Source organism: Rhinolophus sinicus, linkage group LG13, assembly GCF_036562045.2.
Source record: "Rhinolophus sinicus isolate RSC01 linkage group LG13, ASM3656204v1, whole genome shotgun sequence".
Classification (NCBI taxonomy): Eukaryota; Metazoa; Chordata; class Mammalia; order Chiroptera; family Rhinolophidae; genus Rhinolophus; species Rhinolophus sinicus.
Genome location: NC_133762.1, coordinates 2,781,189 through 2,794,289, shown reverse-complemented (window position 1 = coordinate 2,794,289; position 13,101 = coordinate 2,781,189). Strand labels below are relative to the sequence as shown.

The 13,101-nt window shown below is 50.2% G+C and overlaps 1 protein-coding gene across 1 annotated transcript in view; it reads right to left on the bottom strand.

Annotated features, from left to right (window-relative positions):
* Positions 1-716: 716 nt before the first annotated feature.
* Positions 717-13,101, bottom strand: part of MTMR10 (myotubularin related protein 10) — a 45,841-nt gene continuing 33,456 nt past the window's right edge. Inside the window, exons 12-16 of the mRNA XM_019753216.2 lie at positions 11,229-11,299; positions 8,608-8,777; positions 7,137-7,307; positions 3,800-3,982; positions 717-3,265 (exon numbers count right to left, since the gene is read on the bottom strand). Coding sequence (XP_019608775.2) covers positions 2,675-3,265; positions 3,800-3,982; positions 7,137-7,307; positions 8,608-8,777; positions 11,229-11,299 — 1,186 coding nt within the window. The 3' untranslated portion in view covers positions 717-2,674. The remainder of the gene's footprint in view (positions 3,266-3,799; positions 3,983-7,136; positions 7,308-8,607; positions 8,778-11,228; positions 11,300-13,101) is intronic.

The window sequence follows — 13,101 nt, the reverse complement described above, 5'->3', positions numbered from 1 at the left end:
CCGGCTTCTTTCTTTATTAAATGGACGGCAGTCAGGGCATGGCGCCCCTCACACCCACAGGGCCTTACCCGCAGCCAAGAGGCGCGCCATCTCTGCTTCTGGGGCAAGCAGATGCTGAGTGCACAGCACACACTCGTGTACGGTTGGGAGAAATGCCTCCCCTCCTCCAGTCGGGTTCTTGTGGATGATCCGTGATGGAAACTACACCAAACCATTCTGTGGGGCTTCTACTGAGCACTCAGAACGTTCTTCACATTCACTGCTGCTGAACAAGGCCCCGCACCTTCCCCGCTCATCCTACTGAAGCCCAAGTCAATCTTAGGCACAGAGGCCTTGCTTTTCCCTCAGGGGCAGCTTTTAACGACTTGACATCACTGCTTCAGCAGATTCTGTTGAAAGACGTACAGAATTGTTTTCACCTTCTTTGAGCACAAATAATATATTTAAATAAAGTTAGGACATTTTTGGTTTTAAATTGGCTCCTGTCACACAACAGTAAGACACTGTACATCTTTAGGTTCAATATTGGGAAGTCCAAGCTGTGTGACATCCAGGTGGCACAGGGTCACGGTCTGGACTCCGTCACCGTGTCACCCTGTTGCTGGCAGAGGTTCAGAGCTTTGCCGTGGCCAGGACTTAAAGCCGTTGGAATTATTTTTCATATTATGCATGATAAATTGTGGAACAATAATCATGATACAACTGTCCAGCAAAAATAACACGAAAAACCGTATTTTACTGCATTTGATTATCATACAAAAATATGCACATTTTCAATTTTAAAACAGTATTAATAGTACCTAATTGTTTTTAAACTCGTAAATTAAAATAATTACTAAAGAAGTTGAAAAAAATGTGTGAGGGAAGAAAATTATAGAGAAATAAATGCTCATGTCCCCCTCACCCCAAGGTAACACATTTAGAAGAATTTGTAGTAAAAAAGCAGCTTAATGAAAAAGGGAGAATTACTACACTTTCAATGGCAGGGCATGCTGTGGTGTTTTAGGGGGATTGAGACTGGTTTCTAATCAAAGACTATAAAATGTTTAATGGCAACGGTGCTATTTATATAAACTGAAAAAAGCCCTTATTTTCTAGGCAAGTTGGCAAAAAACATTGGGTTTACCCACAAGAGGAATTTTCTAAGACACCGTATAGGAACTTCTGTCCCTTTAAATCCAGAGACATTATCAAACAATTTTAAAAAGACAAATAATTCAAATAGAACATACAAAGGTAAAACACACTTTTGAAAAAACTTGTTTCAGTAAAGGAGATAAGCTAACTAGACATTTCACTATAAACGTGTTTTAAAGCTTACGATGGCAGTTTAAGAAACTAAATCGCCAAATTTGAAAACATCTTTTAAACAGGGAATGAGGGTGTGTGTGGGGGTGGGATTGTGCCAAACGTCCCTGCCACCATAAGCGACAGTTCTGACCCCACACACAGCGTAGTGAGGCTCACGTCACACAACCTGAAAACAAGGGAGCCTCACACCTGCATCACCTGCCTGCTCGCAGCCTCCTCTTCCCACGGCTGCGGAAGTCGGGCCGGGCTGTTCTCGCCCTGTACTCCTAAGGCAGTATTTGGAGAGCGGCGTGTTCTAATTCTCTGTTCTCTATTCCTAAGCATTAAGACCTTTGAGGGAGGAGGGGCTTTTGTGCAGGTGACCTGACTCAGCTCAGCAGTCATTTCCCGGGAACGTGCCAACAGTAGTTCATACCCTGCAGATACTGAGGGGAAGCCCTCTGGTTTGGAGGGTGGGCGCAGTGCAGCCAACAGTCGCCCAGCCACTCCCGACACCACAGACAGTGGCCGCCCCCCAGCCTGCTGTGTCCTCGGAGACTTTCAGAGGGGTGGAAACGTGGCTTTGGGGACCCCTGGCTATCAGTGTGAGGCTTAGTGTGGAAAGCCTGTTTGTAATATGCACTGGGACTTGTACTCCCTAATTTTAAAAACAAATTACACTTTACTCTGTTATTCATACCTTACTATTAACGTCAAAGGCACTTCTACGTTTAGTTCTATCACCTACAGCAAACGCTTGTCAAGTTAACAGTGCATATCGTTTTAAAGTTAGTCCTAAGAAGTAAAAAGCAAACTCAGTTTTAAACACAGTGATCTACGGTCCCAAACAGAGTGACTTACAATAAATTACGGCGTTGGGTGAACACGGAACCCTCAGGGGAGTTCAATTAGAAATCATAACAGACTGACCAGAAAGTACACAAATACCTACCAACGCCTGTTGGGAGGTTCAGCGATGCTTCTTTAAAAAGATACAAAACACCAACTTCTAAACTTTCCTGACACCTGCCTCTCTGGCTTGCTAATCAGGTGCCAGGGAACATGGATGAAGACAAAATTAAGGTTGCGGACAAAACCTGACTAGTTTGATCACAGTAATAAAAGTGGGAGGACACCTCCTTGCAAATGACCTAAAAATGAGCCAGACCTAAAATGACAGAAAGAGGACATAAAAAAGTTTATGCCTATCTGCTAAAAATGTTGTGGAACGAGCATAATTCAGCATGTTTTTAAACATTAGTGCAAATTTCAACGGTTACTCTTACATATAAAATTATCAGGGCTTCCAACGCCTAGGTTAGCAATTGAGTTCGGAGGAAAACGGTCCGTAGCTCCCCCCGCGCTGCTCAGAAAAGGCTCCGTTTCAGTCTTCATTGGCCAGTGTCTCCGTCGATAACCATATTTTGGCCCCACTTAGGAATTTGCTCAACGGGGTTCCTAAAATGCTTCGTCGGCACAGGTTGCCCACCGGAGAGAAGGGGAAGGAGGAGGAGAGGAACTCGGGCGTGGCCGGCGTGTCGTGGGGGCCGCGCGCCCGGAAGTACATCCTGCTGCGGTCCTGCTCGGCGGAGGGCACGGGGCCGGCGCCCGGCTGCCGCAGCGTCCTGCTCAGCGCGTCCACCTCGTCGGCCAGCAGGGACAGCCTGTGGAAGGCGGTGATGGCGCCCCCGCGCGCGATCTGCGCCTCGGGGACCCAGCGGAAGTAGCACAGCTTCCACAGCTTGATGTGCGCGCCCGACAGCTGCGGCAGCAGGACGCCGTGCGGGTCGGCCGGCCGCGCCCGCCACTCGCGGAAGTAGCGCTCCACACCCGCGTCCTGGCCGCCCGCGGGCTGCGGCGTGGCCGGCTTCCCTCGCAGGACTAAGGAACTTCTCCGCGGCAGGAAGGCTTGGTCACGGAGGAGCCCGTTCTCGGGGGAGGCTGGCAGCCCTCGCAGCGTGGAGCTGTAGGTTTTCTGCACGGGAAGAGAGGAGCGTTATTGCCCCGGGGCTGCCCTCATTTTCAGAGGCAGCGAAGGTGCAAGGGCAAAAATAAACTGGGCTACGAAAAACGGGTGGAACGTCGGCCTGAAAGAACGTTTCAGTCCCTTCCCTGGTGAGACTTATTCCTCCACGGGGTTGAGCTGCTGAGGTCCTGACTGCCTGGAGATCCCACGAGCCTGCGTGGGGTGGGGAGCGGATACACCCTACTCATGAACGTGCTTCAGGGCAAATTTCTAAGGTTTCTAGGTTAGGAACAAAACCTAGACTGGCTGATTCTAGAAAGAGCAGGTGGACTGAATGGGTTTCAGGAGCGGGGCCTTCCACGCTCAGAGCTGCCCAGGGCTCGGTGGGCCTCACACACCAAGAAGAAAAGTCCAGGTACAGCCATTTCAGTTAAAGAGGGGACGACCCCTGAAAAACCTGCCCTGGCCGAGTCGTGTTCTGAAAAGATGTTTCTGGTTACGTGTGAGCAGGGGTTTCTTTGTCAGTGTATTTTGTTCATTTACCTTTGTCCGTTTGAAAGGTTTCACAGAGCCGTTCTGTACGCAAGGCGTGCTCTTCCCGACGTACGAGGGATTATGGAAGAGGGTGCGGTCCTTGGCTGTAAACTGAAGAGACCAGTCCCAAACCGAGGGGAACCTTAAACCCTTTTCATCACCCAACTGGATATTTTTGCTGATAGCAAATTCCTGCAAAACAAAAGATTTAAACACTTGTGAAAAATGCCAAACTAAAGATGCTCTCACATGACTTCCTCTGTTTGCCGAGCTGTTCATCATTACCCAGGTTACACTGTCAGGAGTGGAGCCACTCCGGACCCACCGCAACTGCACGTTTGACTCCCAGACAAGAGACATTCGTGGCATCAGACCGGAGGGCCACTTCATCCCCTGTGTGAGCGACCACAGCGGTTCGCTTCCTAAGACATCAAGGACGCTGGACACTCTGGGCAACAAGTGTGTTATCACGAGAAGTCAAATGTCCCACACGGGAGACCACACAGGTCAAGGTTATTTTTCACTCATTAAGCTCACAATCACATATTTACACCACTGTCTGTTAGGTACAAAGCCTGGTCTGTGGACAGAATCACTGCCATGTATCTTACACTTTTTCCCTGAGTGGAGAGCCACATGTCCCCTGGGCAGTGACCAGGAGAAGGACAATGGAGCCCACTCCCTGTGCTCGTAGGGTTTGGCCAAGACCACGACAGCCACACAGCACAGCTGGGCCCCGTGCTCAGAGGAGCCCACGTGTGGCCCCTCTCTGGGCTCATGCAGCCTGGTGACCTGGTGACCCGGTCTTCCCACCACAGCCCCCCCAGGGAGCACAACACAATGGACCAATAGCAGGCCTCCTGCACGTGGAAAAGAAAAAGAGCAACCATCTCCCACTGCGCAGCCTCGTGAGGACTGGAGAAAGGAAGGAAATTCGTCTTGGCGAGTGACAAAGGCAGGCTATCCATTCGTCTCTGAAGGAAACGTCCCCAACACCCAACTCTCTGATTCTTATTTTCTGCTCTGTACCTTTCAGGAGTCTCCAAATGTTCTAGAGAAAGCAATTCCTTGGAAATGAGAGAAAAGGCAAAGACTAAATGTTACTTGGAAAACAAGTGCTACTGCTAGGGGCCATTGCTACGCCACAGCCAGGCGTGACCTGCCACAGTGCTGGCTGGGGACCAGTAGGAAATGGGTAAGGTACCGAACAGCACAGGGCACGTTACTATTTCAAATCAGGAAAACAACTCATGAAAGCACCAAATGTACCCAGAATTATTTTTCAGTTATTTGAAATTTCATCATCTATATGCATGGATAAAAGCAATCCATTTGCTTTAGAACAGTATTGTTAAGAGCTGAAATCCACTAAAACATAAACCCTGACCCATTTCAACGGCCCCTAGGAAAGTATATAAAAAATGGCCATGCTTTTTTTTTTTTTTAATGTGAAATTTGAAAATCTCTCTCTGAGGAAAAGGATCAGATTTTCCACAAACAGCACCTGACCACTCGCATCTATGGCAGCCTGAGAACGGAAAGAAGGAAACTGCTCTGGCCTATGGCCATGGGGAAGCTCTGAGGACAGCAGTGCTGAGAACAGGACCTGCACGGCAGTGGCAGCTCCCTCCGGAAGAGCTCCGAGGTGGCTCCCTTAAATCATGAATACAAGGCGCCGAGGGAGGGACTGAATCATGCGACAATGTGCCAGGAACAGCTTCAGAAAAGAAGTCCAGCACCAGGGCACAGCGCAGAAAGCAGACAGGCTTCCAAAGGCACTTGTAAGCCTTCACTCCTGTGTGATCTGTTTGTAACCGTATCTTGGCGGACCCAGAATCCCACCAAGAAGCAGGAGTGAGGTTGCTGGATGGCCCCCTGGTCCTCCACGCGGGCCCCACGAGGCGCGGAGATCCCCAGGAATGTGTTCTCGTCTTACACCTCAGTCTCACAGGCGACCTGACTTCCCAGCCTGTGGAAACTGGAAGGTTCACACTGTGTCCGTGTGCACGCGTGCCTGGTGTGCGGGGCAGTGAAGGGAGAGGGGAAGCGAAGACAGCACATGCAGCCCCTAAGGACCAGCTCGCAGCAAAGGCAGGGGCACAGAAACGCTACCCAGGGAACGGAGACATCTGTTGAAGGAACAGTCTTCCCCCAGGAGCCCCGAGCCTGTGGCTGCTGTCGGTGTGACCCCGGGAGACGTGAGGCTCTTAGGGGGGCACAGAATATATTACAGTTCAGAACCATTTCCTTCCCCAATGCTCTGATCTAACATCCTGGGACGGAGCTCAGTGTCGCCGACGGAGCTCCTGCCACGGCTCACCTGTTTTGCGGGGCACCTCCCTCCAGCCTCTATAGTAAGCCCCCAGGCCCCTTCCTGCCCAGGACGTCCCCCATGAATGAAGTTCTCCCTGTGGCAATAGCCTGAATAAAACCTCCGTCAGTGCCGGGCATTTTATCCTTTCCATCCACAACCCTGAATAACACATTTCTTCAGGGGAATCTCACAATGCTTCCGAGTTTACAAACTGTTCCCGCCGTTGGCTCCGTTTTACAGACGAGGAGCCTGGCTCAGTGTCACCCCAGGCCACAGTGCCTGGACCAGGCCTTCCCGCTGAGGCTGAGGCGCCACCTTCTTAGAAAGGCTTTCCAGAGGCCCCAGGAGCTGCCTGTTTCTCTCGACCATCACTACAGCATTTACCAGCCATTCCTGCTGTTGGTTCAAATGTAGGAGACAACTTGTGGTTCTGGAAAGTTCCACCAGTGGCAACTAAAAGCTAGTTTCAAGTTTGGCTCGAGACCTTCCTCTAGGTCAACGAGCTGTGAGTGGAAACTGATAATCTGACCCAAAGTGACTGCAGGCTGGCACGTGGGTCTCGGGTTGGTGGCAAGCCAGCGCCGCAGGGAACCGCAGTCCAGCAGATGCCTGCATGTCCCCTGAGGCGCCTTCTCCACATAGCTCTTAAAGAAAAGGAATCTTGTTCCAGACAAGTCCTATCTTACGGACCTAGGAAGGAAATGTCCTCAAACGGGACGTCTCTGCGTGCCCACCGGACAGCCAAATATGAAAATATACATACAAGAGCACATGTAAGGGAGTTAATTTAAATCTTTAAACTGGCTTATTACAAACAACAGACATCAGAGGAAAATACATAAAATACTCATTAAAATGAAACAAGTTCCTGGATTTTATATCTTTAAATAATTCATTCAGAAAATTCATTAATTAGTTTAAAACGGTAACTGAAATAGTTTTAAATCAGGTATTTTAAATACGCACTTCAAGGCAACTCCAATAAAGTTGTAAAAAAAAAAAGGCCCCGACCCCGTGCCATCTGCCACTTACTGTGCTCTGCTTCACGCGCTGGTGCGGGGAGTTGAACAGGAAGGTGCCAAACAGTGAGATGTGTGTGCTGTCGCACAGCACAGCCAGGTAGGTCTCGGAGAACTCGAAGGCAGATGGGTGCTGCTCCAGCAGCTGCCACGTGGCGTCCAGGAACAGCAAGAACAAGGGGGCCTGGCAAGGACAAAGCGGAACTGGGGTTACCTGACGTCCTTCAGCTGTTCTCATCTACTTCCCAATTTATCACTGCTATTAAGGATGAGATTAGTAACAAAACATGGACGCCTAAAGCACCTGGCTCCTAAGTGGAGTTACGGGCCATGTGAGGAGATTAAACAGAGTTTATGTCAAAGATGTTCCCCGTGATAAATGTCACAACCCTGATTTGCCTACGAAACACGCAAAGTTGCAGAAGTAACCAGTACAGGCTGTCACTGTACAAACGGGGATCAGTAAAACATGTGTTTAAGCCCATCCCCGAGACAGTTCTTTAGAACAACAACAAAAAAAAACAAAACCAAAACACAACTTCTGTAATTAGCTTTCAGTTGACCTTGCAGGCTCAGCTTCCAGAAACTTCCCAGTTTCAGAAAAGAGCGGTCATCAGCCTCTGGCTGATTCACATGCTATACCCCAAGCACAGCAGCCGATGACAGCTGCCGTGTCTTCCCCAGCAGACCCCACAGAGCCTGCGCATTCTCAAAGCGAAGTACTCACTGCTGAGGTTTCTTCAGATCACATACTTCGTTATCAAACATGATGTAGCACAGGCCACACTGTGCTCTGAAACAACCTGACTGTAAGACACCGCAGGGCCTCTCACAGCTTAACTGGGGACCCAAGGCAGCCACTGAGGGTTCACAGCTGTCACCGAGCTGTCCCTCCCAAACGTTCCATCCTCATCACATGCGCCCCATTTGAAGAAAACGTGGTATTCCAAAACGGATTTTCAAAAATATCTAATGTGCTGGCTATCTGCTTTGCCGAAGCGTTAATGCATTATTTCTTCAAGTAGTTTTCAACTTGAAGATTCAATAGACAATTCTTCAGAATTCTGCCTATATGGTTTCGATACTCTTCGTAAGTGCATCAATTTGGACTCTAATCCATTAGATCAGGGGTGTCCAAACTGCGGCCCGCAGGCCAACTGCGGCCCATGATCCATTGTTAACTGGCCCACAGCAAATTCCAAAAATATATTGAGTTTACTTAAATAAACCAGGTGAGGCAATACGTACTTCACCTCGAGTGAGTGGCCCGGCTGTTTGTGTATTTTACCGCATATGGCCCTTGGTGAAAACCATTGAAAAAAGTTTGGACACCCCTGCATTAGACTAAGGAAGCCACGATGTACTAAGTGCAGTTTTAAAAAAGCCTCCTCGTCTTTTTCCAGACGGAACATCTCTTCACACGATGACGTCAGGTTTATCTTGTCACATTCACAGACTGGAAATAAGCATGGAGATTCTGTTACCTCTTTCTCTGATCTCTTCAAGTGGTTGCATCTGTCTAGAAACTGATACCCGGCCATGACCCACTCCTTCTGGATCAGACTCTGAAATCCAGTAATTGTCCTAAAATAGGGATCCAGCATGACTTGCACGAGAGAAGCTATGATACAGCTCAGGTCTCTTCCCTCTTCCTCTGTCAATGAAACAGAAAGAAAACGATTACCACATAGAAAAATTCTGAGAAAGAAAGGGAAAGAGAGGTAAAGTAGAAAATTCAGTCTTCTGTACCTTCAAAATAACCCACGTTAGAAAATCTCATTAGATCAATAAAGTTAGTGTTCAATGGGAGATGGCCTTTTCTATGGGTGTTTTCCAAAAAGAAGTGCATCCCTCATAGTTCTTGCATTTCAATGGTTTGTGGGAGACACCTTTCGACAGTCCATTCTATCTCTGTTTTGTCAAGGACACTAACTATAATGTAATCTTTCTACTGGCCACTCTACACGTGACTCGAGAGGAATAGGACTGTCCCCCACCATCTGAAAAGGAGGCAAATGCTTCCCTCCCATCTTTCAGAGCTGGTGTCCTTTTCTATGAGGCCAGTAATACCCTGCTCTCAAAGCCAGCCAAAGAAATCAGAAGAAAACTATTGACCAATATCCCTTATGATTAGTTGTAAAAGTCATCAACAAAATACGAGCAAACCAAATTACCTCAGGGATGAACAAATTTATCCCAGGAATACAAGGTTGGCTTAACATCTCACAGTCAACCAAAGTAACATACCATATTAATAAAGTAAAGTACAAAAACAACATGGTCATGTGTGATAAAAATCCAACATTCATTCTGGATAAAAACTCTCAGCAAACTGGGAATAGAAAGGGAACTTCAACCTGATCAAGGAATCTACAAAAACCTACAACTAGCATCATTCTTATTAGCGAAAGGTTGGCTGCTTTCCCCCCGAGATCAGGAACAAGACAAGGAGGTTTGCTCTTGCCACTCACATTCCACACTGTACTGGAAACTAGGCCAGAAAAAGAAATCAAAGGCATCCAGGTCCGAAAGGCAGTAACTGTTTCTGTGGACATGGTCCTGTATGTAGGAAACCCTACAGAACCCACAAAATAACTACTTTAACAGTCAGTTCAGTCACAGAAATTCTACACAAAACCATCTGAGTACACAAGAAACCAGAAAATGAAATTAAGAAAATAACTGTATTCACAACAGCCTCAAAAACAAAACACTTAAGAAGAGACCTGACAAAACAAGTGTAAGACTTGGCCTCTAAGAACTATAAAACACTGCTGACAAAATGAAGGGAAATCCCAATAAATGGAGAGTCATTCATTTCATGGATTGGCAGATCCGATATTAAGGTGGCATTCTCCCCAACTTTATGTATGGGTTCAACATATTCCTATCAAAATCCCAGTAAATTGTGGTATTTACAAACAATGGAACGCTCTTCAGAAATAAAAAGGAACAAACTGCTAACGCATGCATCATGAATAAACCTCAAAAACATGAATATTAAATGAAAGAAGCCGCAGGCAACAGACCACATATTGTATAATTCCATTTTATGAAACATCCAGAAAATTCCTAAAACTGGACTCTGTATACTTACAAAAAATTACTGATTTGTACATTCAGCATGGGTGAATTTTATAATATGGAAGTTAAACCTCAATACACTGCTGAGCACAGTCTGTAACAGTGTATCAGGCAGTGCTAGTGAAGTACTGGCTCAGTCTCTCTTCTGAGGCCTTTCACGTCAGGACCAAAGCATGAGGAGATGTGCAGAGCAGAACCACGCAGGAGTGACAGCGCCCCTGGTCGGGAGAGGAGAGAACACCGCACTGCCAGCCCTGCCTGCATTTGTGAATTAAATACCCTGTGTCATTTCACGGTGACTTCACAGTGCGCTGCTATTCTTTTCTACCCCATAAGGGTTTTCAATGCCTTTACTTTATTAAAGCCAGTTGAACTTGAGGCGGTAAAAATACTCCTGTAAGCCTCCGGAGGACTATACACTTGTATACTATACAACATAAATTTATTGCAAAATTAGGTAGTTCATGGTTTATTAAACCTGATGTGCAACCTTAGCCAATGTATTGGCCGTAAAGTTATTTAACATACAATTACCCTTTGCTTACATGAAAGATTTTATATTGTAGTTTGTTCCTACCAGACAAAATTCACATTATTGGCTATTTAACTTAGTCAATTTCTCGATACCAAACTATTTCTTTAGAGTCACAATCTAGCATGAGCCAGAGGCCTTTAAACTAAAATCTGCATGAATTAGAAAGCTAGCAAGATCTGACACAAAGGACGCTCTGCCAAGATGAATACGCCGTAGGGATCCAGTAAAGGCCGTGGCCCACCCTCCCACGATACAGGAAGGAAGTACAACGCGGGCAGAACACTGGGCCCTTTCTGTTCTACGTGCAGTCTTTGCGCTTCTGCCACTGTTTTCCTTCAATGGTGTGCAAAACCTGGAGTGTACGCAGCGGCAGCGCAGTAAATGAGAGCCGGCTGAGAGTAATGACCTTTACTTGAGCGTGGCCAGTCCGTGAGCACTGGCTGCACGCTGGCTGCACGTTGCCCAGTGTCTGCAGCCATGAATTACCTTGGAGGACCACAGAGACACGCTTGCTTTCCAGCATATACACTAGTTCTGCTGAATGCTTCAGGAACGCCCTGGAAAGAGAAAGGGAAAAACAGTGTTAAAAATCAAATATCCACTACAAAGATTTAAAAAAAAAACACACAAAAAACCTGAAATCAAGCAAATCTAATTTTTCACTATACATGTTACTATATCTCAATAACCTTTATGAATTTCTTCAGTATTTATGATTCTTCAACAGAGAACATTTTGATTTTTATATCAGGGCAATTCATTAACCTTTTATGAAAAGGAGCTCGTTTATATTACATTCTTGAAATGATGAAACTATACAGATGGAGAAGATATTAGTGGTTCCCAGGAGCCAGGGGTGGGATGGGATGGGATAGGGTGGGGTGGGGTGGGGTGGGATGGGGTGCGGTGGGATGGGGTGGGGTGCGGTGGGATGGGGTGGGGTGGGGTGGGGTGGGATGGGGTGGGGTGCGGTGAGGTGGGGTGGGGTGCGGAGGGTGGGGTGCGGTGGGATGGGTGGGGTGCGGTGGGATGGGGTGGGGTGCGGTGGGATGGGGTGGGGTGGGGTGCGGTGGGGTGTGGTGGGATGCGGTGGGATGGGGTGGGGTGCGGTGGGGTGCGGTGGTATGGGGTGGGGTGCGGTGGGGTGTGGTGGGGTGCGGTGGGGTGTGGTGGGATGGGGTGGGGTGCGGTGGGGTGCGGTGGGGTGTGGTGGGATGGGGTGGGGAGCGGTGGGGTGCGGTGGTATGGGGTGGGGTGCGGTGGGGTGCGGTGGGATGGGGTGGGGTGCGGTGGGGGGGATGGGGTGGGGTGCGGTGGGGTGTGGTGGGATGGGGTGGGGTGCGGTGGGGTGGGGGCGGTGGGGGTCGGTGGGATGGGGTGGGGTGCGGTGGGATGGGGTGGGGTGCGGTGGGATGGGGTGGGGTGGGGTGGGATGGGGTGGGGTGCGGTGGGATGGGGTGGGGTGCGGTGGGATGGGGTGGGGTGCGGTGGGGTGGGGTGGCGGTGGGGTGTGGTGGGATGGGGTGGGGTGCGGTGGGGTGGGGAGGGGTGGGGTGCGGTGGGGTGGGGAGTGGTGGGGTGTGGTGGGATGGGGTGGGGTGCGGTGGGGTGGTGGGATGGGGTGGGGTGCAGTGGGATGGGGTGGGGTGCAGTGGGATGTGGTGGGGAGGCGGTGGGGTGCGGGTGGGATGGGGTGGGGTGCGGTGGGATGGGGTGGGATGGGGTGCGGTGGGGTGTGGTGGGGTGTGGTGGGATGGGGTGGGGTGGGGGTGCGGTGGGATGGGGTGGGGTGGGGTGGGATGGGGTGGGGTGGGGTGGGATGGGGTGGGGTGCGGGGTGGGGTGGGGTGGTGGGGTGGGGTGGGGTGGGGTGCGGTGGGATGGGGTGGGGTGCGGTGGGGTGGGGTGGGATGGGGTGGGGTGCAGTGGGGTGGGTGGGCGGTGGGGTGCGGTGGGATGGGGTGGGGTGGGGTGCGGTGGGATGGGGTGGGTGGGGTGTGGTGGGATGGGGTGGGGTGCGGTGGGGTGGGGAGGCGGTGGGGTGTGGTGGGATGGGGTGGGGTGCGGGTGGGGATGGGGTGGGGTGGGGTGGGGTGCGGTGGGATGGGGTGGGGTGCGGTGGGATGGGGTGGGGTGCGGGTGGGGATGGGGTGGGGATGGGGTGGGGGGGTGCGGTGGGGTGGGGTGGGGTGCGGTGGGGTGCGGTGGTGGGGTGGTGCGGTGGGGTGTGGTGGGATGGGGTGGGGTGCGGTGGGATGGGGTGGGGTGCGGTGGGGTGCTGGTGGGATGGGGTGGGGTGCGGTGGGGTGGGGTGGGGGGGGGGTGCGGTGGGATGGGGTGGGGTGCGGTGGGATGGGGTG